This window comes from Brachionichthys hirsutus, unplaced genomic scaffold, assembly GCF_040956055.1.
Source record: "Brachionichthys hirsutus isolate HB-005 unplaced genomic scaffold, CSIRO-AGI_Bhir_v1 contig_441, whole genome shotgun sequence".
Taxonomy (NCBI): domain Eukaryota; kingdom Metazoa; phylum Chordata; class Actinopteri; order Lophiiformes; family Brachionichthyidae; genus Brachionichthys; species Brachionichthys hirsutus.
Window position 1 is genome coordinate 3,218 of NW_027180559.1, and position 25,316 is coordinate 28,533.

At 42.3% G+C, this 25,316-nt stretch overlaps 1 protein-coding gene across 1 annotated transcript in view; it reads left to right on the forward strand.

Moving 5' to 3' along the window:
- The first annotated feature begins 489 nt into the window (after positions 1-489).
- The window catches only part of LOC137915956 (rab effector MyRIP-like), a 51,450-nt gene continuing 26,623 nt past the window's right edge, over positions 490-25,316 (forward strand). The window contains exons 1-2 of the mRNA XM_068759079.1: positions 490-599; positions 23,967-24,188. Of these exons, the coding sequence (XP_068615180.1) occupies positions 490-599; positions 23,967-24,188 (332 nt within the window). The remainder of the gene's footprint in view (positions 600-23,966; positions 24,189-25,316) is intronic.

The window sequence follows — 25,316 nt, forward strand, 5'->3', positions numbered from 1 at the left end:
CTTCCAAAGGCAAGCTAGGTGTCACACAGATCTCCTCTTCCAGCCGCTGCACACCGCTGGTTAGAAAATGTGCACTCATCCAGTTTTCAGCTGCTCAGAGATCAGAGTCCATGCTGCAGGCAAGCAACAACGGCCACAGTCTAATTTTGTTTTCAAGTCATAAAAGCAAACACTGGGACATTATTTGCATTTGTGCCTTTTCATTGGATCTTTCTGTTGCATCTGTTGACATTCATATTCCTGTTACCCCAGCTACCAGAGTCCTAATTTATTGTAAAGAAGGAACAGACGTGTTACAAAGATTTATGCTGATTGATGTACAGCTCAAAAACAGTGAACTGTTTCCTGAAACGCACACATTGTTCATTTCTTTATCGCTCTGTCTTTCCCCAGGGTTGTCCCAGCCAAGGCCCCCAGAGCAGCAGTGTCCTTGCATCCCCTCGTCCTCTCTTCTCGGACCGGCGGCTCAGTGTGGCGGGGCCAGGAACCATGGGCCGGAAGCTGGATCTGTCCGGCTTGACGGACGGCGAGGCCGAGCACGTCTTGAAAGTTGTCCAGCGGGACATGAAGCTGCGAAAGAAGGAGGAGGCGAGATTAAGGTGCGCTTGATTCTCCTTCCTGTTGCAGTTTAAACAGAGCTGATGCAATCCCAGCTGGCCAAAGTTTGCATTTTAGGTTACCAAATTTGATTAAAAATGAAAATATGGCTTTTGTTTTTGTGTGTGAAATAATATCCAGCAAAAAAATAAATGGTGGTATTAAGTTGTAAATCTTTAAAAAGTGTTTTAAAAATACAAGTGAACAGCTGCAAGAAAGGTCTGATGAGGATCTGTCTGAAAGGCTCACTTTTATGTCAAAGTAAAGCTATGAGTTGTTGGTCTGCACTGACCTGTTTTATTTTCGTAAATTGTGAGTTTCTGCTTAACCTTTCAGGATTAGCTTGAACTTTACAGGATTTCTAAGATCTTAGAATATGCACAGATATTTCTTTTTTACCTCCACCAAGGAGGCTAGGTTATTGTTGCATTTATCTGTCTGTCTGTTTGAATTTTAGCAACATAAATAAAAAAAGTTACAAAGGTTTGGCATCAAATGTGTGGTCAAATCTGCTTTGGGCTTTCAGTTTGATACAGAAGGGAAGTTTCGACATGAAGTTTTCCATGTATCTTCTGTCACAGCAAAATGTGAAATATGCTTCTGATGTGGTTGTACTGTATAATTTCATAGACACATATAGGCTGCTTTGACCCAAGCATCATCCTTGGGGGGGGGGTTGATATTTTTCTTCATATTTGAACCGTGAGCCATTTGGGTTTTTGTGTTCTTGAGTGGACGCCATCAACCATTAGGCTGCTTCGTCCAGAGCACTTAACGTCTTGGCTCCACTCTGAGGAGAAGAGGGAAGTTGCTTCATAAACCAGAATGCAGACGTCGGTCGCTGGAAACCTATTTGCCCTTTCAAAGCAAATATGTAGCCGTCCTCATTCCCAGTGTTCTCAAATCAAGCTGTCGTTAATGATCAAAGATCATTTGTTTCTTACAGCGGCGGATGAGCAGATTAATGTTGATGTAATAGCAGGCAGATATGTTTGACGTGACCGTTCTCAAAATCTGTGATAAACGGGAATTTATTTTGGACTACTGCACAGAAACACAGCAAGTTGGTTAAAAAACAAGTTAGAAATGGCATATAATATGTCTCATGTTCAGATCACTTCACCTTGGCTTTCATGTGAAGTGTTTCATAGAAGCCACATGCTGCTGGAGTGTTTGGGCAGATAGCGCTCCGCCTGAAGGGTTTTCTCTTTCATGCAGCGCTTATATTTGCTTTGCTTGTTTGCTTTTTTTCCTTGAATGAAGCCCCGCAGGGCAAATTACCCTGCTGAAGGATTCATGGCAGACTTTCTAAGCCTCAGCTGGCACTTTAAATGCTCTGTTTTAATTTCTCCCCATGCAGCATAATAAGAAATGTTGAGACACTTCACTGATATTTCCTTCTGTCTCATAAATACTCAACTGCAATAAATATGTCAAATGATGCACACAACCATAAGCCCTGTCAAGGTTATTCATTTTGTATTCACGTGAAGTTTTAATGTGTGCAGCTGCATAGTTTATGTCTCTGCATGTTCATGCTCTAATGTTGTAACTGTTGCGTATCATCAACAGTATTGAAACTAGCAGTAGTATTTAATACTCTCTGGATCTAGTGCATCATTTATAATTGGCTACTGGAAAAATTAATATTTAAATACACATTATTCTATGCATGTTTCGCTCTTGGCATGCTACTGCCGTATGTTTAACATCAAATGTGTCTGTCTTATTTCTTCATATTAAACATCAATTGTAATTAAGCTTTACTTTATGTGCTGGTGTCATCGCCGTAGAAACGTACAGGTGATGATAAAATTAGTGATTAATTTAATGTAGTTCCCTCAGTTTTAGACCCCCACCCACACTGGCTCACTGTCATACTGAGATGATGTTCATGCTCCCTCCTCCTCCGAGAACCGAGGTGATGCTTTTGACAGCGCTTGTCTGTTTACCTACTTGTTAGCAGGATTAGGGAAAAACTGCTGGATGGGTCTTGTTGAAAATTACTCAACTCGCTTTAACTTTTCTTTGTTTGTGTATAAAGATACCAAAGGACACATTTTGATGATGATGATCTGAATGTAGGAATAGAAATAAAATTAGATGATAATTTTTGGTGTAAATCTAATTATGAAGGCAATGAGCTGCTTTCGTTTTCAATCTCCGAGTGTATTTCTAGTTACACTTGTGCTTTTAAAAATATGACATGAAAATAGCTGCTGTGAAAATGGACTGTGATGTGTGGACGTCTGTGACTTTGAGTCTTTTAGAGTGGCATCAATGCCAGCCAGAACAAGTGAAAACATCGGTTTGGATTAGCAATACCTTTTTAAAAGTCTTTTTTTAAAGCACGAGTTCCCATTTGATCAGGATCCCGTTCGTCTCTATAACGGTGGAACGCTCTACAGAATGAAAACGAATCTTCCTGTAACCTCCTTTTACACCATCGCTCGTCATCTGTTAGTGAGATTTTGCCAATTAGAGAGGGCGAGCGGCTGAACCTCTGGCCTCTGCTGTCTCGGTGGCCATCCCAGCTGAAGAGGCTCATTACGGAGAAGCAGGAAACACAGGGGGGGGGGGGGGGGCACCGGCGCGGAAACTACTTAACAAACAGTGCAAAGAGTTCCCGAGGGAGTCAGAAGGGGAAATGATTCTACATGGATATAGCTATTCCACACCACATCAGCGGGGATCTTCAGCTATCCGTGACGCTCATGGAGGATTTGCTTTTCATTCTTAGGAAGGAGCTACTTTGCTCATGCTTCTGGCAAATTCTTCTATGGATGGGGCCAATCGCTGTGCATGTGATGCTCACTCTGCATCAAATCTATCTTTCCTGTTAAAGGAGCCTGAGTTGAGTTGTGGGTCGGTGCGCGGCGTATTTATCGTCTCTAGCAGAATGGAGCTTTTAATCAGAGGGTGACATTTTGCATCAGTGGTTTTAATTAGTCAGTAAATCAGCGATTGTTTTCCCGATGAAGTTGTAACGCTGGCATCTTGGTATTGATGTTTGAATTTGTAGCTTTTAATCAAGCCATCTGTCGCTGTTTTATTGTTTGACTCGGTTTTAGCTTCTTTCTTACCTTTTGCTTTATCAGCTGGTGTTTGAGTTGAACGCTGGTGGATGGGACGGACAGAAAGGTTCCAGTTTGTGGCCCCATTCGTTAAGTGCTCTTTGCAGGATTTTCAACAGTATTCATATTTACTTGCGTATTAGGGGTGGGGGGTGGTGTGATTCCTTAATGCCACAATAACGTTCCCAGACTCGTGAACTATTGACTTGAACCCGCCTCTGAAAAGAAAAGAAAATCCTGAAATCGTGTCGCTTGGCTTCACAATGAGCTCCATTGTTCCAGCAGACATTTGTTATTCCTTCCTTTTTTTTGTATCCAAGGTGTTTATTCGGTGTCGTAATCCCGCGTTGGGTCTGTGCTCGCCTGTGACGCAGAGCTGCAGGGATGTTGTGTTTAAGTGCCCATAAAGCATAAGACTCTGAACAATAAGACGGCTTTCTGCAGCTACTCGCCATGCCTCCCTCTGTCTTTACCTTTCATGGGTTACGTTCTTGGTGTGGGTTATTTGTCCGAGTCATGTTGCTGTGAATTGTTTTGATGAGGAAACGCTGTGTGCTTGTGTCCCGATCTTGTCAGCAGTGTGTGTGTGTGTGTGTGTGTTACATGTTTCTGTTTGTGCACAGCAAGCAGGAAGGACAAATCCCTCTGACCTTTTCTCTGGCACCACTTTGGCAGGTGTACCACCAGTGTAATTGGTGAGTCTGCCAAAAATATCATTTACTGTGTGCCAGAGTCAAATTATGAATGCGCTGCTCATTTCTGCTCACAGCAATGGCCTTTAACTGCGAGGCTTCCTTTTAAGCTTTTTTTTTTTTTTACAGACTTCTGGATGACTCAGTACATCATTACAGCATTTAGAATTCTTTTTTTTAGCTTAATTATCAGAGTTAATCGTGTCTTCCTATTCTGGTCCAGCCTTTATGAAATAAATGACATCATCCTCCTCTTTAGAAACAGGACTGGGTTTGCTAGTCAAGAGAAAGGTGAGCAGATTGATATTGAGTTTAAAATGAATGTACTTTTGAACTATAATCTTGTTTGAAATTAAATGTTAAATGACAAGTCTCTCTCTCTAAAATCACCTGGAAACAGCAAGTTTCCTTCCTGACTTCTGGTCGGCTTGGCCATTCTTTAATTCTTAATAAAGCTTGTTCATGTTACTTTAAAGGAAAAAAAAAAATCTAATGCTGAATATTAACTGTGTATACTATTGAAGTAGTATTTAGCTGTTTTGTTGAGATACTGTCCATCTCTCTGGGCATCAGTCTGTACGTGTTTGCATTAACAGTGTCCCTGAACAGATGGTTCATCGTGACGTCTGATGGAGGAAGATTCTGATTTCCCCAGAGTCTGACAAATCAGCAACTGTGCAGCGTCGCCGTCATCTGTAGCTGCAGAACCCACCGGATTAATTGATGAGATAGAGGAGAATAATCCACCTCAGATACTTGTGCCACGGTTGCTTTCGCAGTTTATTCTGAGTGAGTTTCTCCTGCATAACCTTGACCGCATGATTGCAGATACCCGTGCGTGCGAGCGTCTGTATGTGGCATTTTAGCCTTGGCTCACCCAGAGTCAAATGGAGGGGAAGGGCTCGTGGCTCTGCCTCGTCTTCCTCCAGATGAACATGTTTCTCTTCACGGGCTCAACAGACTTGGAGCGATTGCCTGAGCTGCTGCTTCTTCTTTTTTTTATTTGTCCAGGTCTGCAGCGATGGCTGCTGCTCCTGGCCAAATGTCAAGTGTTGTTTGGAGTCAGAGGAAAATAGATGGTTGGAGGGCGGCGCTACTTCACTCTGTGTATCCTGCTTTTGCCTTTTAGTGGTCCCGCCCCTCCAAATCACCCTGTCTGTATTTCTCTCCTCACATCTGTAGCTCCTCAGTAATAGTATGCCACGTTGTAATGGAGTACAAAGAGAGCGAGCGACAGCTGCCAAACAGCGCCGTGACTTTCTTTTCTCTCCATTATCACATTCATTCTCTTCCCCTTTCCAAATGTTCATTGTGCTAAAGCAAAAACGCACAATACGCATTTGCCCCCTCATTCATCCTTCACTCATCCCTCGCGTTTGATTTCCTCTTATGGTTGATCTGTTCGGGTCCTTGGACACAGTTACTCCCAGCTTCGGAGAGAAAGTTTGTTGCTGGAGTTCAGATGCAGAGAAAGTGAAGGATTCTCTGGAGATTATAGTGTCTGAGATGTGAGGCAGTAGAGACAGAATAAGGTGCAATCTGGGCCATTACCAAAATGGAAGCCTCTTTTTTTTTTGTGTGTGTGTGTGTAGCCTATACGCTGTCTGTTTTCAGCCAATGCTCTGCCTGCTCCATCTGTCTTGTTCTTCCACTCTGGTCTGCTTTCTGCCACTGTCAGCCGATCATTGAATAGCAATGCTGACGAGAGGAGGCTGAGGACAGAGATAACATGTTGCAAACATTTCCTTTAATCCATAGTTTAAAAATCACACCGAAGCCGAACACTCTTCATTATGGAGATTAAATATTTAACAAGTAATTGCACTGGCCTTTTTTTTTTTCTGTAACTATTTAGGGTTCATTTAGAAGCAGGCTTGGAGAGCAGAATCGATTTGTTGATCGAAAATGTAATTATTGAGTAATGTTAGTCGTTACATCATACAATGATTTGTGCTTTCATCAATGACCATTTGTTTGTTCATTAGAATCAGGAAATTGTTCTTATAAAAAACTTCCTATTAATTTATCCCGACTTAATGCTTCTATGTATTTAGACTATTAACAGACAATTTAAATGCATCACCCTGCGCATCTTTCTTAATCAATTAGTCAGTATTTTAGACAAATCGATTTGTGAATTGTCAATTAGCAACAGATTTTAAAGTATTTTAAAGGATAATTAGTTAAAGTTGCCACTTATAGGTATCCAAAGGGAAAACATTATGTATGTGTGTCTGTGCATGTGTGTTGGGAAGAAATGAATGGGAAGAAGCTCATCGGTTTCGCCTTCAGGACTGCTCTTAAATTCCATCGATCAAACCAACACACTCTTACAAGTCTGTCTTTTCTGTCTCCTGTATATATTCTCACATGTTTACTGATCCTTCTTCTACCCCGTTTGTCCTCCCTCAAATTAAAAGAATATATTGCTTGATTATTTCCACCGAGATTATCAGGTGGAGGTGACGTCCCTGTGGAGCGGATGCTCATATAGTTGTGGTTTTCACTGAGGAGAAACATGAAATAAACCCAATTAAAGCAAAAAATCCGTTTTAGGTTCAGCTCTCTTCTCACACTCAGAGGGCTCATGGCTTAAATCACCTCTTAAAACCATTTAATGGTTTAGTCCTGCTTTTATGTACAGTTAGTTCACTCCCTCTTCCTGCTGGGATTTCAAACGAGCACAGGTTTTAATCTTATTATACACGTTTGTATTCCTCCTTTGCCTCATATACTGCACAAAGCATCACACATAAGAATTATTTTATGTTAATGTTAATTATTGAACTGAATCTAAATAACCACAGAGTTATTTTCTTTCCATTTTTTTTTAAATATGGGCCAGTGCTCAGCTGCTTCAGGCCATTCTACCCATTAAACAGCAGGCTGCCTCTAGATTACCCATAAATCTTTGCACTCTGTGGCTTCTCAAACTGCAATGTTTGATACTTTGACAGATTTCAGAACACCTAATGAGTCTCTTGGTATGCGTGTGTGTGTGACGCCCTTTTTATTTGGCGCTGAGCTTGAACTGCCCTGAGAAAATGAAACGACTCCCAATGACCTTCCACCACATTTGGAGTAAATACAGAGGATGAAATAGATTATTGCTACCTTCAGTCTCTCCAAATTAAAGATGTCTAAAGTTAAGTGTTGTTGTTAGCAACTCCACTGGCCACTAGCTTGCCCTCTAATTAAAATGTAAAAATTCAAGAAAAAGATCTCCAATATGCAAACAAATCTGGATTTAAAGATTGTTTAATTGCTTGAACAGTCACACTTGGAGCATTCAATGACGTCATGTAAACCAGAGATTCGTCAATGAAGTTTAATAATCACAACAACCCAACAAGGACACTGTATTGTGATTCATTCAGAGTCTACGTAACCACCGTTTAAACTATACGACAGTCTGATTAGAGGAGCGGGCACAAAGCTTCATGACGTAATGGGATACGTTTAGATACCTCGGTCAATACTGGTCATAATGAGCATGCAGGTCATACATTAGATAAGCAATACGGCATCTGAAAGATGAGAGCTTTGGGCTTTAATTCACCTTGTCATAAACTCTGTTTTATAAAACACACAATAAAACAGCTCACTCTATTGTTTCATCAACTTAGAAGAGAACTCAGAGAGCGCAGACCTCCGCCAAGCAGCTCATTCCCATCCGAATTGGATCACACCATCCACATGGTGATCTGGATCATCATCGAAATGTTCTAAATTGTTCTTGGTATCTTTATACACCAACCATGAAAAGTAAAAGTGAATTGGAGTTTCAAATCCGTAAATGGGGTTTTCAATGTTAAAATGTAATACTTTTTCCTAACGTCATTCTGGACCCAATCCAGAATGAAGTTTTGTGGAGATAGAGCTCCCCACCCTAGATGACTGTCAAATTCCATAAACATCGGTCAATGATCAACTAATATATTGAGGAACAAACTTTGAAGCTCTATTGACTGCAAAGCGATCCAGAATCCACGATCTCTTGTGGATCAACTGTTCAAAATCCGTCAATAACTTTTTGAGTTATCTTGCTAAAAGTCAAACAAACAGACGGACAGACAAACCAACGCAGGCGAAAACGTAACCTCGGCGGAGGTAACTAGAGTTTGTACAGTGCAAACCCACTCCCGTCAGAGAAAGGAGGAGAGGAGAGGAGCAGCTCCAATCTGTGCTGCATTTACTTAATCCCTGTGTCAAAGTCATCTGATTAGAAAATTCCGTCTTCTGCGTGTTTTTTTGAAGACTCTGTGTGTAAAGGTGGCTAATGGTAAATTGCAATTTGTTTGTCACATGATCTCGTTGCTCTATAAACAATTGTAATTCTCCCTCTTTCCTGCTCTCTCTCTCCTGGATGATTGTGGTTTTGGCAGCCCTGCTAATACCATCCCCTGATGTATTTCTTTTAATTCACAGTCCCAGCACGCTCCATTACAGCCAGTCCAATAACCCTGCCCTCACTTCTGCAGTTATTCACAGCCTAGTAATGCTCAACCATCATAAACTCTTAATTTTTTTGGAACGCGCTGTATATATAACGGCATGGCTGGACTAAGCGTGCACATGTGCTGGTACACATTTTAGTTTGATGCTGGATCCCTGCCAACTCTATATCTGCAATTACAGTTGTGGTCAAGCAAAGGAAAGCAATGATGCAGTTGCAGACATCTGGAGACACGTGAAGTACATATCCAGACATCTCTTTGTCATTTCGGGAAACCCAACATTCATCTTCAATTGCAATTAAATATATAGCAAGCTTAGTTTACATCCTGCTCACTATTTTCAGCAGGATTACTGACGTTTTTGGCTAACGTGGTGGAGACGGATTATCTAATGAAACTTTAACGTGCAATGGTTTAGTAATGTAGCAGCGCCACATGCATTTCTCATTCAGCAACCGTTCTGCAGTCGAGTCCGGGCTATTGCCTGTGTTATATTGGAGAATGATTGTGCCCTCTGTATGGAAGGTCTCGCACAGCTGTGCTGCTTGGTTGCCAGGTTGTGAGACGCTAACCGTAATGCGTTAGCGGTTATTTGCCACTGTTCTCCGAGGGGTTGCCAGGCACGGCCGCGAGCGGAATTGCGAAAATGAAACGCCAAAGAATATATTCTCTGAGCGCTTTTTGTAGTCCTAAATAAAGAAAATAATGCATGAACTGCAGTCATATACTTTAGATTTGCTTCTCTGGTGTTATGGTGTTAACATCCATATTGAAAGAGTTGTAAAAAGCTTGATACTCTTGCTATATATATTTCTTGTCAGGGTATAAAGCACCTGGAGCCTTACTCATCACAAAATGAAAACCCTGGAACACGCTCAAAGCTAAAAGTTAGCGCTATATTGCTTCTAAAATCTAGGATTTTGGAGAGCAGCCAAAGGCATATTGCTGTCTGACTACTTATAGACTGTGCCAACGTGTGAGGCTGAGCCAAAAGTGGTGCATTTACTCATTGGTGTCTGAGTACAACTCCCCCGCCACTTCTTTTACAAGTTCCTCTGGTGAAAGAATGGTGAGTCGGAAAGTCAAATTCCCTTCAAACCAAAAAAATGCACCCAGTCTCCAAACCATGTCTGTCATCTGTGTGCAGACTTGGAGAATGACATTCTCTGCTGCACCCATAGGGGGCAGTGTTGGCTATGTTGTCAGCACTGGGCTCGGCTGTCTACGCTGGCGGTTTGATGGCTGACCGCAGGCCTCAGGTCAGTTTAGGTGACACACACAGCACGTCTGCCAGCATCTTCTCCGTCTGTTCTGTCTGTCTGTGCTGCTTAAACAGGAAATGCTGCCCAAAGGTTTTTGTCAAAAACATATTTCAGTTCACTTGAAGGAATACATTTAAATAATCATTTTTGTTGGGGAAATTAGTTTAATGAGATTAAATGTTGAACTTTCGAAGATATTTACCTTTTTTTTTATAACTAGTAACTAATTACTAGCATAATCCATTATTTACTGTATTCCACATTGCTTTCAGTGCCCTCTTTGTTACACATTTCCGTTTCCTCCAATGCTCACTTTTTCTTCAATTGCTCTTTGTGTTTATTCATGTGTCAGGTTTTTGATATTATAATACTGTATAATGATATCATTATACGTTTAACATACTAATTAGGCTTTGGTGAGCCTTTTTAAACTTGTAAATGATCTGTTGGAAATAGGACAAAATTAAACTCTGGGTAGACAGACCAGAGAAGAGCTTCATTTTTGGGGGGGGTCGGAAAAAAATTCCATTAGATATGCTCCTCAAAGGCTAACACTGTAAAGCGGCTCAATCCCAATACTGTGTAAAGACAAAGCCAAGCTGCCGTCCAGTCAAATGTTACCATGATTTCACTAGCAGTGAGCTACAACCCAGTCAGGCTGGCTGGATCTCACAAACAAGCAGTAAGTTGTGTGTTTGAGCGGTGCTGGGCGATCGCAGTAATTAGCAGGGCAGAAGAAGACACTCGCTTAACATAGCTCCAGACAGCGATGTGTCTTCAAGCATTAGACCAGACACCACACCACAGAAAGTGCTGACTGAGTGTGTGTGTGTGTGTGTGATTAGACACTGATTTAGAAGCATGCTGATTGGTTCATGGAGTTAAAGTGGCTGTGCCACTGTTAGCGGTGATGGGGCGTGTGAGGCCTGGGTCACTGCTCAGCGATGCAGCAGAACACGAGGGCTCAGCATTTACGACCTGTTTTTATGTCTGACTGTTTAACGGCCAGAAGTCATGTCAATACACGGGACATCCCTGTGGTACCTGTAAGTTTCTGAATTGTGTGGGGTTTTGTTTCTTCTTCTGCATGATGAGCAATACCCCAGCTCACTTCCAGGAGATGATAAATTAGGTTCATTAATGCTGCTGAAGGACCTTGTTATTTCCCTGCACTACTTTAATAAATGCATGGCCGAACGCACGCCTGGATGGATTCTGACGACAACAATAAAGTAATTTCAGCCTTCTTAGCATATACCTGCTGTTATGTGCTTTTATTTCAAGTGTTGTTCCACCCAGGTAAATTACACCATCGGTGCTATTTTAGATTAATGTTGGAGCAAAAACTCTGCACCTTCTGGGAACTGAGGTAAATGTCTTACAGACTTGCTGTGCATGCACAAACAAAATAAATAAATGCCCTTCCTTATGCACAGATACTGTGTGTGTGTGTTTCCTATAGTCAGCTTGTAATGTAAATACAGCTATTGTATAATATTTCATTTGCATTTGCAGCCTTTTTCAGGTCATTTCCGTTTTACTGCTGCTCTAAAGTGTCTAGTTTTCAGCATAAGAAGCTGCTGTTCATTTGACAAAAAGCCAGGTATGACACAATAAAAACAATATTTGTGATCATTTTGAGAGTTTCAATTTAGTTTAAATCTTTTTAAAGTCCTGTCTAGTTAAGTGTTTTTGCTTGGTCAAGTTTAGACTATTTTGTTCTTCAAACCGATTTTAGAATATAGTCAAGAAAGGAAAAGAAGTCGAGTTTAATAATGGCCATTGTATGCAAGCATTTCAGCAACAAGCAACTAAATTAACAGCTAACTGGTAGAGCTAGATGTTTCACTGACGAATGACAAAAGAACAGAAGAAAAATATCAAATTTAAATGTGTCAGGTGTCCACAATTCTGAGTCCATTGGATGTGGGAAAAGGGAACTGTTTTCTACCTTGTTCACGACAACAAATTCATGTCAATTTTGTGATTTTAATTCTGTTAAGTGCAGTTTTGGCTTCTTCAGGCCTGGCGTAATGGAATAATCAGTAGGACACGGCGTGGGATTTTCTCATGTAGTCACAGCTCCATGAATATGTAGGATTTTAAATCCAGCAGAGATTCTGGATAAACAGAAAGAAGTTCAAATTTGACAAGGAAACGGGAAAGACCTTGAGCGCTACATTTTGTCTCGACTTGGCAGGTTTCACACGTTTGTTGTGTCTTGTCTTGGTTTAAGCACTTAGCTGTTGAAATGGAAGATGCAGCCGTGCACTTACTCTCTATTTCTAGCTGAGATTCTTTTAACTATTGCATTGCCATTGATCGTAGATTAAAGGATGGATAAACGGAGGCATAGATGAGAATGTGACTGCAGACTATTGAATTTAAAACCGTGTTCATTTTTTATTGTCTGTATTTCTGTACTTCTTTGCTGTTTTTATATTATGTACACTATGTAAACCGACTTTGAGTATCCAGAAAAGCGCTATATATATAAAATGTATTATTATTAGACCTGAATAACTGACAAACCAGACTGAAAAATCCAATCTGTGCTGTGTTTCATTCACATTTCACACAAGACCAAATGATTTAAATGGTACATTCGTATTATTATAATAATAATAATAATACGTCTTGCTGTAATTCCGTACAAGACATTAGAAACTGAAATTGTTGTTTTCATGTAGACCATTCTCAAGGTCTCACTGAGCAAAGTTTCATCTCCAGCAGACAGGGGATCTTGCTGTGTGTGTGGTGGATCGGTTTTCTATCATTTATGGCCCAGCTTTACATCGGTGGCAGTTTATTATCCTAATTCTCACCCTCTTCTCAGTCCAAGTTAGGTACATTTAGGAAGCAATTGTAATAGGAAATGTGCTCCACGGACCATTTGATTGATTTACAGGCCATGCCAAGGACATAACAAACACTTAGACATGAGAAAACAAACACAATGCCATTGAGCGCAACACTGTCTATTAAAGGGTATAAATGGATGGTAGGAGGACGTAATGCAACGCGTGTAACATATAATGCATGATAAAGTTGTCCATCCACTCTAATAGACTCTCCACACTCCGAAGCATTGCTCCACTGTCTCTGCCGTCCTTGTCTCTGTGTTGTCCTTTCTAATACTATTCCTGCATCACAGTCATAGTTTATGGACTCAGTTTGGGATAACGACGTATACATTGTTGTTTTGTACTTGCTGCCATCCATAAGCCCCTCGGGGGGGGCACACATCCTGCCATACATCTGCTGTGACTTGCATTCTGATAGCTGTGTGTTATGATCTCTTAAACAGCCCGGGGCCATTTCATATTGCAGTACAGTAGCTTTATTGATACTTTTAGTCTCAATGGGGAGTGACGTGTTCCAGACAAACCCCCGCGTAAATAATTCAGCAAATAGTTCCATCCTTTGAATGAGTGCTTATGTAAATGTTTAAAGAAATTTTACAAGAAACACTTTTTCGATGCAGTGAAAATACATTTACTCTACTGCGACCAGCAGCTACCATAGAGTTTGGTTATTATTGCTTTTGTCAGCTTTGTGTTGTAGATAAAAGTGACAGATTTAGAGTGAAGGGGAGAGAGGGCAGATCAGAAATCAAGGGAAACCCCGAATATATGGGGTAAGAACAGAAATGCTGCACTAGATTTGTGTCAGCTTTATAGCTTGAATGGCATATTCCATAATTACCTTTACCTCATCTCCCACTATCCCTTGTGCCACCTTGTCACCATAACAACAGTGGCACCCACTAATGACTTTGGCTTCATTTTCATCTGATGGAAGATTTAGGATTAGGATTCAGCAGCGTTCTTGACTCGTACGAACACATTTTTCATTATTGCATTACCCGTCAAAAGGAGGACTTCGCCGCTCGGCGTCGCAGAAACCACATGATTTCAACCATCGTTATCTCGGGACCGGACTGGCTTCTCTTCTGCATACTGGACGCAGAATTTTGCAGATGTCCAATGACAATCAAAACTCTATCCACTCATCCTCAAATTAAAGTGGACATGCTCATAACCAGCAATGTGTGATTACTAAGCTGCTAAACCCATTTTAATATAGAGATTAATGTCTAGATATGGATTTGTTCAGCTTTAGTCTGAACGCAAGGTTGTTCATCTCTGCATGTCAAACCATCTTTGCTGATACACATAAACAGGGGCACATAGAATAATGTGGTTAAAGCTGCGATCATGAATGAGGCAAAGGGAGAGTATATATGAATGTACTGAAAAGCATGGTGGAAACACTGTTAGCAGCTGCAGCTGGAGAAGGTACTTCATTTGGGTATTGTTCTTTATTGTGAGTATTGTTCTTTATTGTGAGTATTTTCTAGATGGTAGGGAGTCAGAGGGCTAGACTTTTAGAGTCCTTTCTGCATCTTCAACAGGTATATTGTCGTCACCAGTGTCATACTTTTAAACCAGTCCTTTTCACTCAGATGAAATATTAGCCTTCACCTGCAGGAGGATGAAACTTGCTGCTCAGCTGCTGTGGAAAACCCTGAATATACGTGAAATGATGCATTTTGGATGAAAATCATTTGGTTATTTTGCCATTCTTCACAGACTGTACTAACAACATTGTCACCTTGAATCCAGCTATGACTCATCCAAGTATGTGCGCACACAGAAACACTCACAAGTGCAAAATGATCGTCCTTCTTGTGTCTTCTCTATTCACTTCTCATCTGGAAATCCCTGTTTGTTTGCTCCAATCCGCTCTTCCTCCCCCCTCTGTCTGCCCTCCCCGCCTTCCTCTGACTTCTTGATTTCATTCCACATTTACTCCATCCCGCTGTGTCATTCTCCCCCAGGATGTTCCGGTCATCAGTGCATGTTGCAGTATATCAGTTGCTTGAGGCAACAGTATTGCCTTCTGATCTGCGGTCATTACGTGGGCATTTTAAATGCAAGAGAGACCCCATCCCTCTCCCTTCAGTGTGTACCAGTGCAAAAAGGAGTGGTGTCCCATGTTGCGCAATTAAAGGATGACTTTCTTTGATATATATTTACTTGCTTCCTTGCAGATGTTTGTTGAGAACATTGATTCTATAGCCTTCCATTAATTGCACAAGTAGAAGCAGGTGGAAACAGCTCTGTCTTAAGTTTTAAAATACAGATGGGAGCAGCTCTAAGCCTCACAATGAACATATTTAATCACCTTGGAGACCGCCCAACTTTCTATTTGTCCTCGATTAACCTCTGCATCAATTCTCACTCCAGCCGGGTACACGGAGTTGGAAACCCTGTGCTAAACGCGTTGCCTCTTGTGTCCAGCTTTATTCGCCATGCACAGACGTGAGAGTTATAATCGAATAACTCTGTAACTGCTAATCTATTCAATCTCATCTATTTGACATGCAACCAGAGCTACGGAGTGATTCGTTTAGTTTAGCAATTACAAACGGCTCACTTTTTTCCCCTCTCTCTGACGTTCAAAAACGCATATGGTGCCATGCATTTAATTAAAGGAGCCAATGCCCCCGATCCCCCCCTGCTAGTCTAAACTAATTATGTACTGGCTGTACAAGACAAACAAGAGATTATTGATCTTCTCATAAAACTCTGGGCCAAAGAGCAATTAAATAAACGCTCCAAAATGTCAATCGATTAATTTATCCAGAAATTATAGGTATAGGATATCACATTTTACAAGGAATGCAAGAAAGTTAATTGATTTTCTATGTGGCGTCGTCAGCTTCCCATTTGAATGGCTGATAAGAGCTTGAATTGCATCCAGTCATTCAAGAGATGTGTCCATTTCTGAGGCTATTTATGCTGAGATGAATCAGAGCCAGTTCTATGCTCTGTATCTGAATCAATTCTAAACTCTCCCTTAGAGAATACCATCACTTGCTCATTGTATCTATGCCTGCCAGGTTAATCCTCATTAACTTCTACAAGACGCTGGAGGGAATAGTTTGTCAAATGAAAAACGACACTTGGCGCACTCTTTCAAACCAATGCGGTGTCCTGTGGATTTTAATGAAGGTTGATCTATTCATCACTGTAAACTGGGATCCCCTGAAATGGGATGCATTTTGGACCCAATAAATGTGCGACCAGTAAATCTACTGGTTGGAAGGCTGGTCACACTATTGATAATCAATCAGTGGTATTTATATTTGTTTAAGGCAGCCCCATACATAGCAGTGGAAGGGAGCTGACGGCAATCAGATGAGGCAATAAATGGTTGCTATCCAGGCTGTCTGCTCAGCTGAGGGTTGAGGTTGTGAAGGTTGACACTCGCTGATGGTGAAGTAAACACACAGCGTGCCCGTGCATACAGACGAGAGTAGACTGCCTGCCAAGTCTCTGATCTGCCAGTGCTGGATCTCTACTCAGCGCTCAAGAGACGTGCCATATCAGTGTGAACCGAGTGTGAGAATGTGAGAGAAATGATCATTCTGGGATGATAAACTGTAAAGAAGAGCCACTTACTGTCGGTAATTTCTGCAAAAATGTCTCAAACATTCAGTCAAAATGTCATCACGTAATAATATAAGAGATTCTGGTAAAAAAATAATATTTAATAGACCGTAAGATAAAGTAATGCAATGACTTCCCATCACTGATTTAACTAGATATTACTAGTAACTGTTACTGTAGCTGACTAACTTGTAACAGTAAAAGTCGTCTTGAATGTTATTGCACCAAATAAATATAAGTTGATTTCATTTTACTGCCTTTTCATCCTATATAAGGACATCGCATCACAATGTATAGCTGCTTTCTATGGATCTGTTCACTGAGCTTTTTTTGTGGGTTTTTTTGCTTCTGGTCTGGCTACACTCTGATGAACAAGTGCAGTAATTCCCGAAGTAAAGCACTTTTAAGTCGACTATCTATGTGGTTCTAACCCCCAAAGTAGCTCCAGCCATTTCATTGTCATAATCTTATTTTAAAAAGGAGTGTTGCGGACTGGAGCGAGGGGACCCCAGGGAACAGAGGACAGAGACGGGGTGAACGCCGAACTTGTATTTTACTGAGGCTCGTCAGAAAGCTCAATGTCCTGGAGCTGCACACAGGATAGCGGGTCGGCTGGAGCCCAACGAAAATAACTGGGTAACAGAAAGACACAGCCGAGAAGGAAAAACCAAAAAGCCAGCTCTAATACAAATCGCTCACAACAAAAGGAAAACGCTGCGCACGACCTGGGCGCACGGATCAGCTGCGGTCGGCAAGGCGAGGCGAGGCGAGGCGAGACACAGGGACGGGGAGCGGCAGAACAACGTGATCCAAACAATAGTCCGACAGGGAGGAGTGGGCGGAGCAGGGTTTATGATGGCTGGTGGTAATCTGTCTCAATCCGCCTCAGGTGTGTCCGGGGTGACCGCAGCCAATCCGCACGCCGCAGGTCCTGGAGTGAGAGGCAGACACAGGTGTGCGTAATAAGGCAAATCATGAAGTGCAGCAACATGACCCTCACAAGGAGACTCCTGTCGCTGTCCTTTATGTTTGAATGTGATATAATGTGAAATGGCAGCTTCACCTTGGTGTGAAGCCGGCGTTTGTTGGCTGCAGAGCTCTAAGAGAGCATCTAAAACAGATCTAGGGAGGCTTAGTTGACTGTTGAACATAGGAAATGTAAATGAGGGCATCAATTTGCATCTCTGCATGTTACAGGTGTGAATGACCTGCAGCGAGTTCACGTTGCCTGATACGTGCTATTGGACACAGTGTGAACATCGCTGTCTTGTTGACTCTATTGATTTGAAGCCTGATCTGTATTATCATAAAGCCAATATGCATGTCTGCTAGCTGTGGATCAGGGCTATTGGTGTTTGATCAACACTGATCCAAACGTGAACAGCTAACACACAAATACGTGCCGTTTTCTTTCTCAATATTCGTTTTTTCTCTCTCTTTAATCTTCCTAACTGGCTTTCTTTCACTGTGCCCAATGAAGCACTCATTTACCATTACCAACGCAAAATGCACTGAGGGATGAGGTGCAAGTCTGCCTCCTCTTTCTCCTTAAGTCTTTCTGGTGCTTAAATCTGAAGTGCTATGCAGTTCCAGAAATCCTCCTTTCTCAGAGTGCCAATCGATAGCTTTGATTCTCCTGTTCAATACAGCAGTCCTCCGTCTCTTTCCCCAACGCTCATCTGACAAACGCTGAACCTGAAAATGAACCACGGTCACGGGTGTCAAACGGAAGTCACAGTGTAGCTGCTGTGCACATTAGATTCTGTCTCCTTATGTGTGTAATGGCTTCTTCCACCTGCTGTTGCAATGTGTGTAACTGATTTGTGTGTGTGTGTGTGTGTGTGCGCATCACTTTGGGTGTTTGGTGTCATGTGACATCTGTCAAATTTGTCATGGAGCCCCACAGACTACGCCTCGTCTCATCCAGCTACGCACGCACACACACACACACACTTGACAGGTGAGCCGTGGCTCCCTGTCAGGCTTCTTCAGGCTCTAATGGAGCCCTGGAGTCCTGGTCAGGACAAAAGCCCAGACTCTCCGTCATGAGAGATGGAGGTTTAATGACTGCTGTTTTAAAAAATACTGGGGTATATATAGCCTGTCAGTAAGGGAGGAATAATTATATTTAACAATGGGATAAACTGAGGGAGAAACTTCTTAAAGTAGTTTAGTGCATGGTTTAGAATGAAGCAATTGTTGAACGTAGTTGCTGCAGAGTAACTATCCAGAGTAGCAGTCGTGTATCTCAGGTCATAGCTCAGGGATGGGTCAGTGTTGCACGAAGGCAGAAGCTGATGAATGTCGTCCCTAATAGATTTGATTTTGTTAACCTAGAAGTTCAGTTTAGTTCTCTAATTTGAAGTGTTCCTCCATTGATATGTAATTAAAATAATTCCAGAATGCAAAACAAATTAAATGACCTCTAAGCTATCTCTTGCTGTGTTTGTAGTAAAGAGTCTTAACCCCCCCCCCCCCCCCCCTTTATCCCCCCCTCATTTTCCCTATGCTGGCTGAACACTCTGAATGGAAACCTTATCAGCAGAGCACACATTTGACTTTCATTGTTTCCCAAAATGAGAGCTTGTTAGTGGTCGGTTGGATAATCGTCACAAAGAAGAGGTGGCTCAGAGAGAAGTCAACCCATGGATTTATTCAAGCTCTTTTCGAAGAGGGGCGTGGTGGGGGGGAGAAGGTGATGTAGGCCAAATATACAGTACAATATGGTATAGAGATCAGCCAGCAAATTAGTCATAGCTGTAACACACTGTTTTACTCACTTTTATTCATTGATGGAGAGGAGCAGGCAGATCTTGCATCAAGAAGATACTTTACAAAAAGAGTTGCAGAAGAGAAGATCACAGAAAGTGGATCAATTCTGGAAAAAGAAACGGGATGAAGCCTCTCGCCTCTCCTCTCTTTTTCAGCATCCTTCATGGAAAAGTCACCTCGTAAATTGAACATTGATCCTGTTGTGCTGTGGAGAGTTATGATTAGCAGCTTTCAAGGCATCTATGATTCACATGTCTTCTGGTGGCTGGAGGATGACAAATCAAAAGGCCAAAGGTCAAGACGGCCTTGTGATTGAAATACATAATCTATGAAGCACTAAGGAGTGTAATATTCAGTGCAGCAATTAACCTGCTGGATCTCATGGCAGAGACCTACAGATGTGAATATGGGTTTGAAGGTAGGTCATGGCCTACTGGGTTTATTTCCCTCCATCACTGAAGTCATTCATCCCTTTGTTTTACAGACAGCACTAGTCCGAATGAATTACTGTGTTGGCGCAGGTCAAATCTCTCCCGTTAACGGAGATATACCAACTCTGATTGTTGGAGTTGGGCGGCGCTGTAACTTCTCAAGCCTGTAGCGGATGAGAGCGCTAATGAGCTGCACTGCAGCATGAAAGGGATTTCACTAACGAGACTGTGGGGTCATTTGGGTTCAGCCCGTTATCTGCCAAATGTTTGAAAGAGAAAAATGCAGACAAATATACCCTTTGCAGATGACAGGAATGTAACTGCTTCAGCTACAAGCAATGTGATTTCAGCTCAGCAGCCTTCCTACACCTAATCAACAGCTTGCCGACAATCCCGACGGCTGAACACCAGCAATCCTGTACCTTGAAATGTACGGCCCACGTGCCAGTCTGCCACTGCATTGCAGAGGAGAAAGTCAGTAGACATTGCCTACAGTCGTTCTCTATGCTCCCTTCAAGTTGGATAAAGTGTGTAACTCTGCTTTACCCTGTCGGGGGTCCAAATGCAAATTTGGTGCTTCAATTGAGCCAAAATCTGCTTCCTTTCCCGTCGCTTTTTCCACGGCGGAACAGATAAGAATTCTTCCAGCGCTAATGCATGCTGTGCACAAAGATAAAAATGCCTGCATGCACAGAGCACGTCCTCACAGGCGCACGCACACGACGCACAGAGTTAGAATCGCCTCAGGCCTAAAAACAGTGGGAAGTGATTCCAATGCAGGGATTATTACTAAGAGTACAAGCACAAAGAAATCCACTCGGAAAGAGTAAAGGGACATGTTCACATTTGAAATTGTCCACCTCATACAATCGAAAGGCTCGATCGATTTACGATTAACAAGTGCATTTAGCTATTTTGCGCCTGAAAATGCAGCCTTGATCAATGGAAGCTCACAGGAGTCGGTTTACATGCACACGTATGGGGCAGGTGTGTTGGTCTCCGTCTACGCCGGGGCTGGGATGCTGAATCGTAGGTGCGGGGTCGGGTCTCCGCCACAGCAGCCAGATCAAAGACTCTCTAGTATATTGTCCACCCCCCCCCCCCCCAACATACCTTCGAGCCTAACTCTGTGTGTTAATTTACTGTAAGAAAGAAATGGAAAGAAAGGTGTGGGAGAAATGAGAGGACTCAATGAGCGATGGGAGGGAAAAACAATTCCATAGTCCTCCATCACAAACATTGGCCGGTAGGGACAGACTGTCAGAATTACACCGCATATCATTAAATCCACATCTGCTGCCCTGATTTTAAATTATACATTGAATTCAGCCTCGCCAAGCCGCGATGACACGTCAACTGCACAGACTTGTGTGCATAATAAACAGTAATTCAAGAGTTGATTTCTTATTAACTCTTTGCTTCCAAATGACTTTGCAGTTGTTGCTTATCTTCAGACCAAAGCAATAGATCAACTTGAGTAATTAATTATTTTGCTCCATGAGCCTGCGTACCGGGGACGTTAACACGCGACTTATGACTCATTTAGCAGACACAGAGGGAAGAGAAAAGAAAATTGCCTTCGATTTGTGGTTAGTAACACTTTTTCATTTTTTTTTTTTACATTCCCTCCTCGCCCAGACTTCAGGTATTAACGTCCCAGTCCTTGATTCCGAACAGTTCAATAGAAAGAAAATGTTAATTTCCTTGTTTCAAACCTGAGCAGTTGCAACTATAGAAGTTCTGCCCACAGGGGCTATCACAGATATTGATTACATGTTGAAATGGTAAAATGTAACTTGTGGGTAAATGCTGACTATAGAGGAATTCATTGATCAACCAACAGAACATCAATCTGACAACTAATTAGCAGCTTCAGTAACATTTCAAGCAAAAAAGGGTAATCTTCATTAAATATGTGACACTTTTTTACCCTTAATGCCTATAATTGATTCATTTTCCATGAATTAGTGATACGTAGTGGAACCTTTGTATAGTCTGGAAGTTGCAATGAAACAACTGTGTTAAACAATCAAAAACAGTCAATGGCTCTTATACATAATCAATCATACTCAATGAGCAAATCTATCCTACAGAGTGTGAATGTGATGCGATGAACTCCTATAAAACAAGAAAACTAACTGTACCTCGCCAGCACCTGGACGACCTGCATGTCTCTGCAGACGGGAACAGGTTTTTATGTCTCATTAGCAGAGACGTGAGTTAATGTGATGGGACGTCAGGCATGACAACCCCCGCCCCTTGTCCTTGGGTAAATGTGTGTGTATTCTCCCACTCTTGTCATTAAATTGCCAATGCTAGCCGTTGGAACTGTGCTGTTCATTAAACCCCTATCACAGAGGCAGAGAGGAGAAATGGATCCTAATCAGAATGGAGGGGAATGATTTCTGAGCAGCTGCTTCTCCGTGTCAGTGAGGCGCTGCATGCATTTCTGCAGATGTCTGGCTTGACTTGGCGTTATTCTGTTTGTGGGAGTATCGTTTTCCAGGTTCCATGTCAGCATCGACCCAATCGCTGCATCCCCCCACACACACACCATTTTCCTCATGACCCTGTATATGAAATGGTTTGTTCATCTTGCTAATTATTCTGCCTCTAATGATGCATATGAAAAGCTATCAGCAAGATGGCAGAGGATCTGCTTGAGGAGCAGCTATAATAATTTAGGGAAACAGGAGATTGCAATGCCCCCCCCCCCCCACAATAGGCTGCATTTGATGTTCTATATGCTTTGGAATTAAAGTTCTAGATATGACTGTGGTGTATTTTTACTCGGATGCATATTCTCACATGTGGGTGTGTGTAGGATAATTCTCCGTGTTTTGCATGTCTGACTGTATTCTGATAGATACGGTTTGTTTTCTCACAGTAAAATATATATTTTTTTGCATCTGATCTGCCTGCATTTTTCTGTTAACATGCACCTTCTCATGGCATCTAGAGGATCAGTGCAAACAGCGTGCGCTGTAACCGACGCGTGTTTAGTGTGTCAAAGAGCAGCTTCAATCATTTACTCACTGCTCGTTCAAGCTTAACACTTTGCTGCAACCTTCCCTGGAGCAGCAGCTGGATCGCTGCATCATGGCCTCCATTCACACCTAATGACAAGTGATGTGCAACAGTGTAAACATGGCATGAGTGTAACTGATGCAGCCCTCGTCATTGTCGTATTATTTTAAATGCAATCGACAGGAGAGGAATACTTAACTTGTTTTGCATTTACACCTAAACATTGAATAATTCATTGTGAGCCTCTGCCTGTGGTGTGTTGCTCAAGCAGCATAAATTTAATTGCGGGGAAAACCACATGTGCGTAATTTATGTGTACAATTTACATTATCCAGCCTATCCTTTACTTTTTTTTCCAGCTTTGGATATCTAGAACTTTAATAAATAAATACATTACAACACAACATCTGACTGAATTTGCATAACATTACACACAATTAGATGTATGCAGCTGGTGGGATCTCACTTTCAGCTGTGTTGGTGGGTTTTCTAAGAGCAAGATTTGGTCCAAGTATTTCAGTCCATAATCCTAATCAGTCTTTTAGTCTGAATGATTTTCTGAGGCGTTAAGATTAGCGAGACTCTGCTGCTCGTAATGGCTCCTTCAACGCTGAGGTTTTTGGACTGAAGCCCGAGCAGCTCTCCAGCATGACTCGGTAGGCTTTTCACGGACGCTGCTTTTCTCTCGGGGTAGTTTCGCGTGTACGGGTTTATTTAAGCACGATTCATCATCCTCATCCTCATTATGCCACCCATGTCTTAGTTAACGGATGCTTTTTCGCGTGCGGATGTCGGAGATGTTGCACGCCCTGCTCTCCTCGGCTGTATTTTGACTGATGTGGGAAAAACGAGGCATGACAGGTCCTCCCAAATTGAAATGTCAGCCATCACATTAATTCCACAGAATCGGTGTAAGAGAGAAGGAGAGGAGAATGAGAAGTGTGTCCACCAAATCCATGACCCCTTATGTCTTCTCCTCTAAATGTTTTATACCCCACGCTTCTTTTAATTTTGAATTTACTGCAAAACCTCCAATTATACTACATCACCGTCTTCTTTTGTCTCTCTTTCTACCTCTGGATCGGACGATAAAACACCCTCTCATTCTGTCTTCCCCTCCCCCTCGTGCCCTCTCTCTCTCTTTCGCTCTCTCTCTCTCTCTCTCTCTCTCTCTCTCTCTCTCTCTCTCTCTCTCTCAGTGAGATGAAGCAGGAGCTGGCGGAGGAGGGCAGCAGATGCTCCATCCTCTCCAAGCAGCACCGTTTCAACGAGCACTGCTGCATCCGCTGCTGCGCGCCCTTCACCTTCCTGCTCAACCCCAAACGCCTGTGCCTTGACTGCCGCTACAACGTCTGCAAGACCTGCTGCACCTACAGCAAGAGGGACAAAGCCTGGCTCTGCTCCGCATGCCAGAAGGGCAGGTTAGTTATTTTGCACACAATCAGATACACACTGCTGGAGGAGAAGGGGTCGGGGGGTTAGACTAATGACTGAGGATTGAATGGGATCGAGAGAAACTGTGAAATTGGATGGGACTTAAGCAGAGAGGAAATGGACACATGGTAAAAGTGAATCGGGAAAAGAAGGGTAGAGGGAATATGGAGAAGACGGATGCGACAAGAAAAAAGTGAGAGGGAGCACAGGACCTTGACGGAATCCCTCTGGCAGACAAGGATGTTTGATTTCTGAATTTCATCGCTGATATTGACTTCTATTTGAAAATGGCTCTTTTTAGCTTTGTTTCCCTGCGTTTTTAGAGATTTCCTAGTAGTTTCACTGAAACCTGAACGAACAGATGAAGCTGTCACCGTAAATGAAAAGGGTAGTAGATCAGCAATTAAGGGAGATATGGGGTTGTCACCTAAGTAGACATGAGAAGACCATTTGTGCACTGCTGGAACAACACATAGAGAACAATGTCAATCCAAATGGAAGATTAATAATAATCATGCACGTTATCGGTTTGGTTTTCTGCAAAGATTCCCATCGTACCGCTCCAAGGCAATGCGTGAAATCCTTGATTTATTGGTCCTATTTTTATTTCCCTCTGGTTGTTTTGAGTCTTTTCATCACACCCTTTATGCAAAGTAAAAATTGGAGAATTAGAGAAATGAACAGAGCCCACATGAATGATTTATGGGACAACAGAAGACGAGCTGAAGAGGCAGGGCAATTTGCCACAAGCTGGTTGCATCTTTGTGTGTGTGTGTGTTCTTATTAAATGGTGTTTAGATACACACGTCTGTCCAAAGCCTTAGGAACTGTTCTAGTGCTCCAGCTCATCGGGTGAATGCTGAGATATTTCTGTCTGGGCATCCAAGGGTGGGGCGTTGTAAATACTGTAGCGCTGGAGCACGAAGAAAGCACATTTCTTTTTGATAGAAAATGGGTTGGCCCTTTATTTACTCCCTACCTCATTTTTTCTTGTTTCTTTTTCATTGATTTTCCACTGCACAGTGTATTGAGTTGACTCGCTGTCCAGAGACCGAGTGTAAGAGGCAGGAGGGTGGAGGAAAGAAGACGAGGAGCAGGAGGAGGGAAAGGGATGA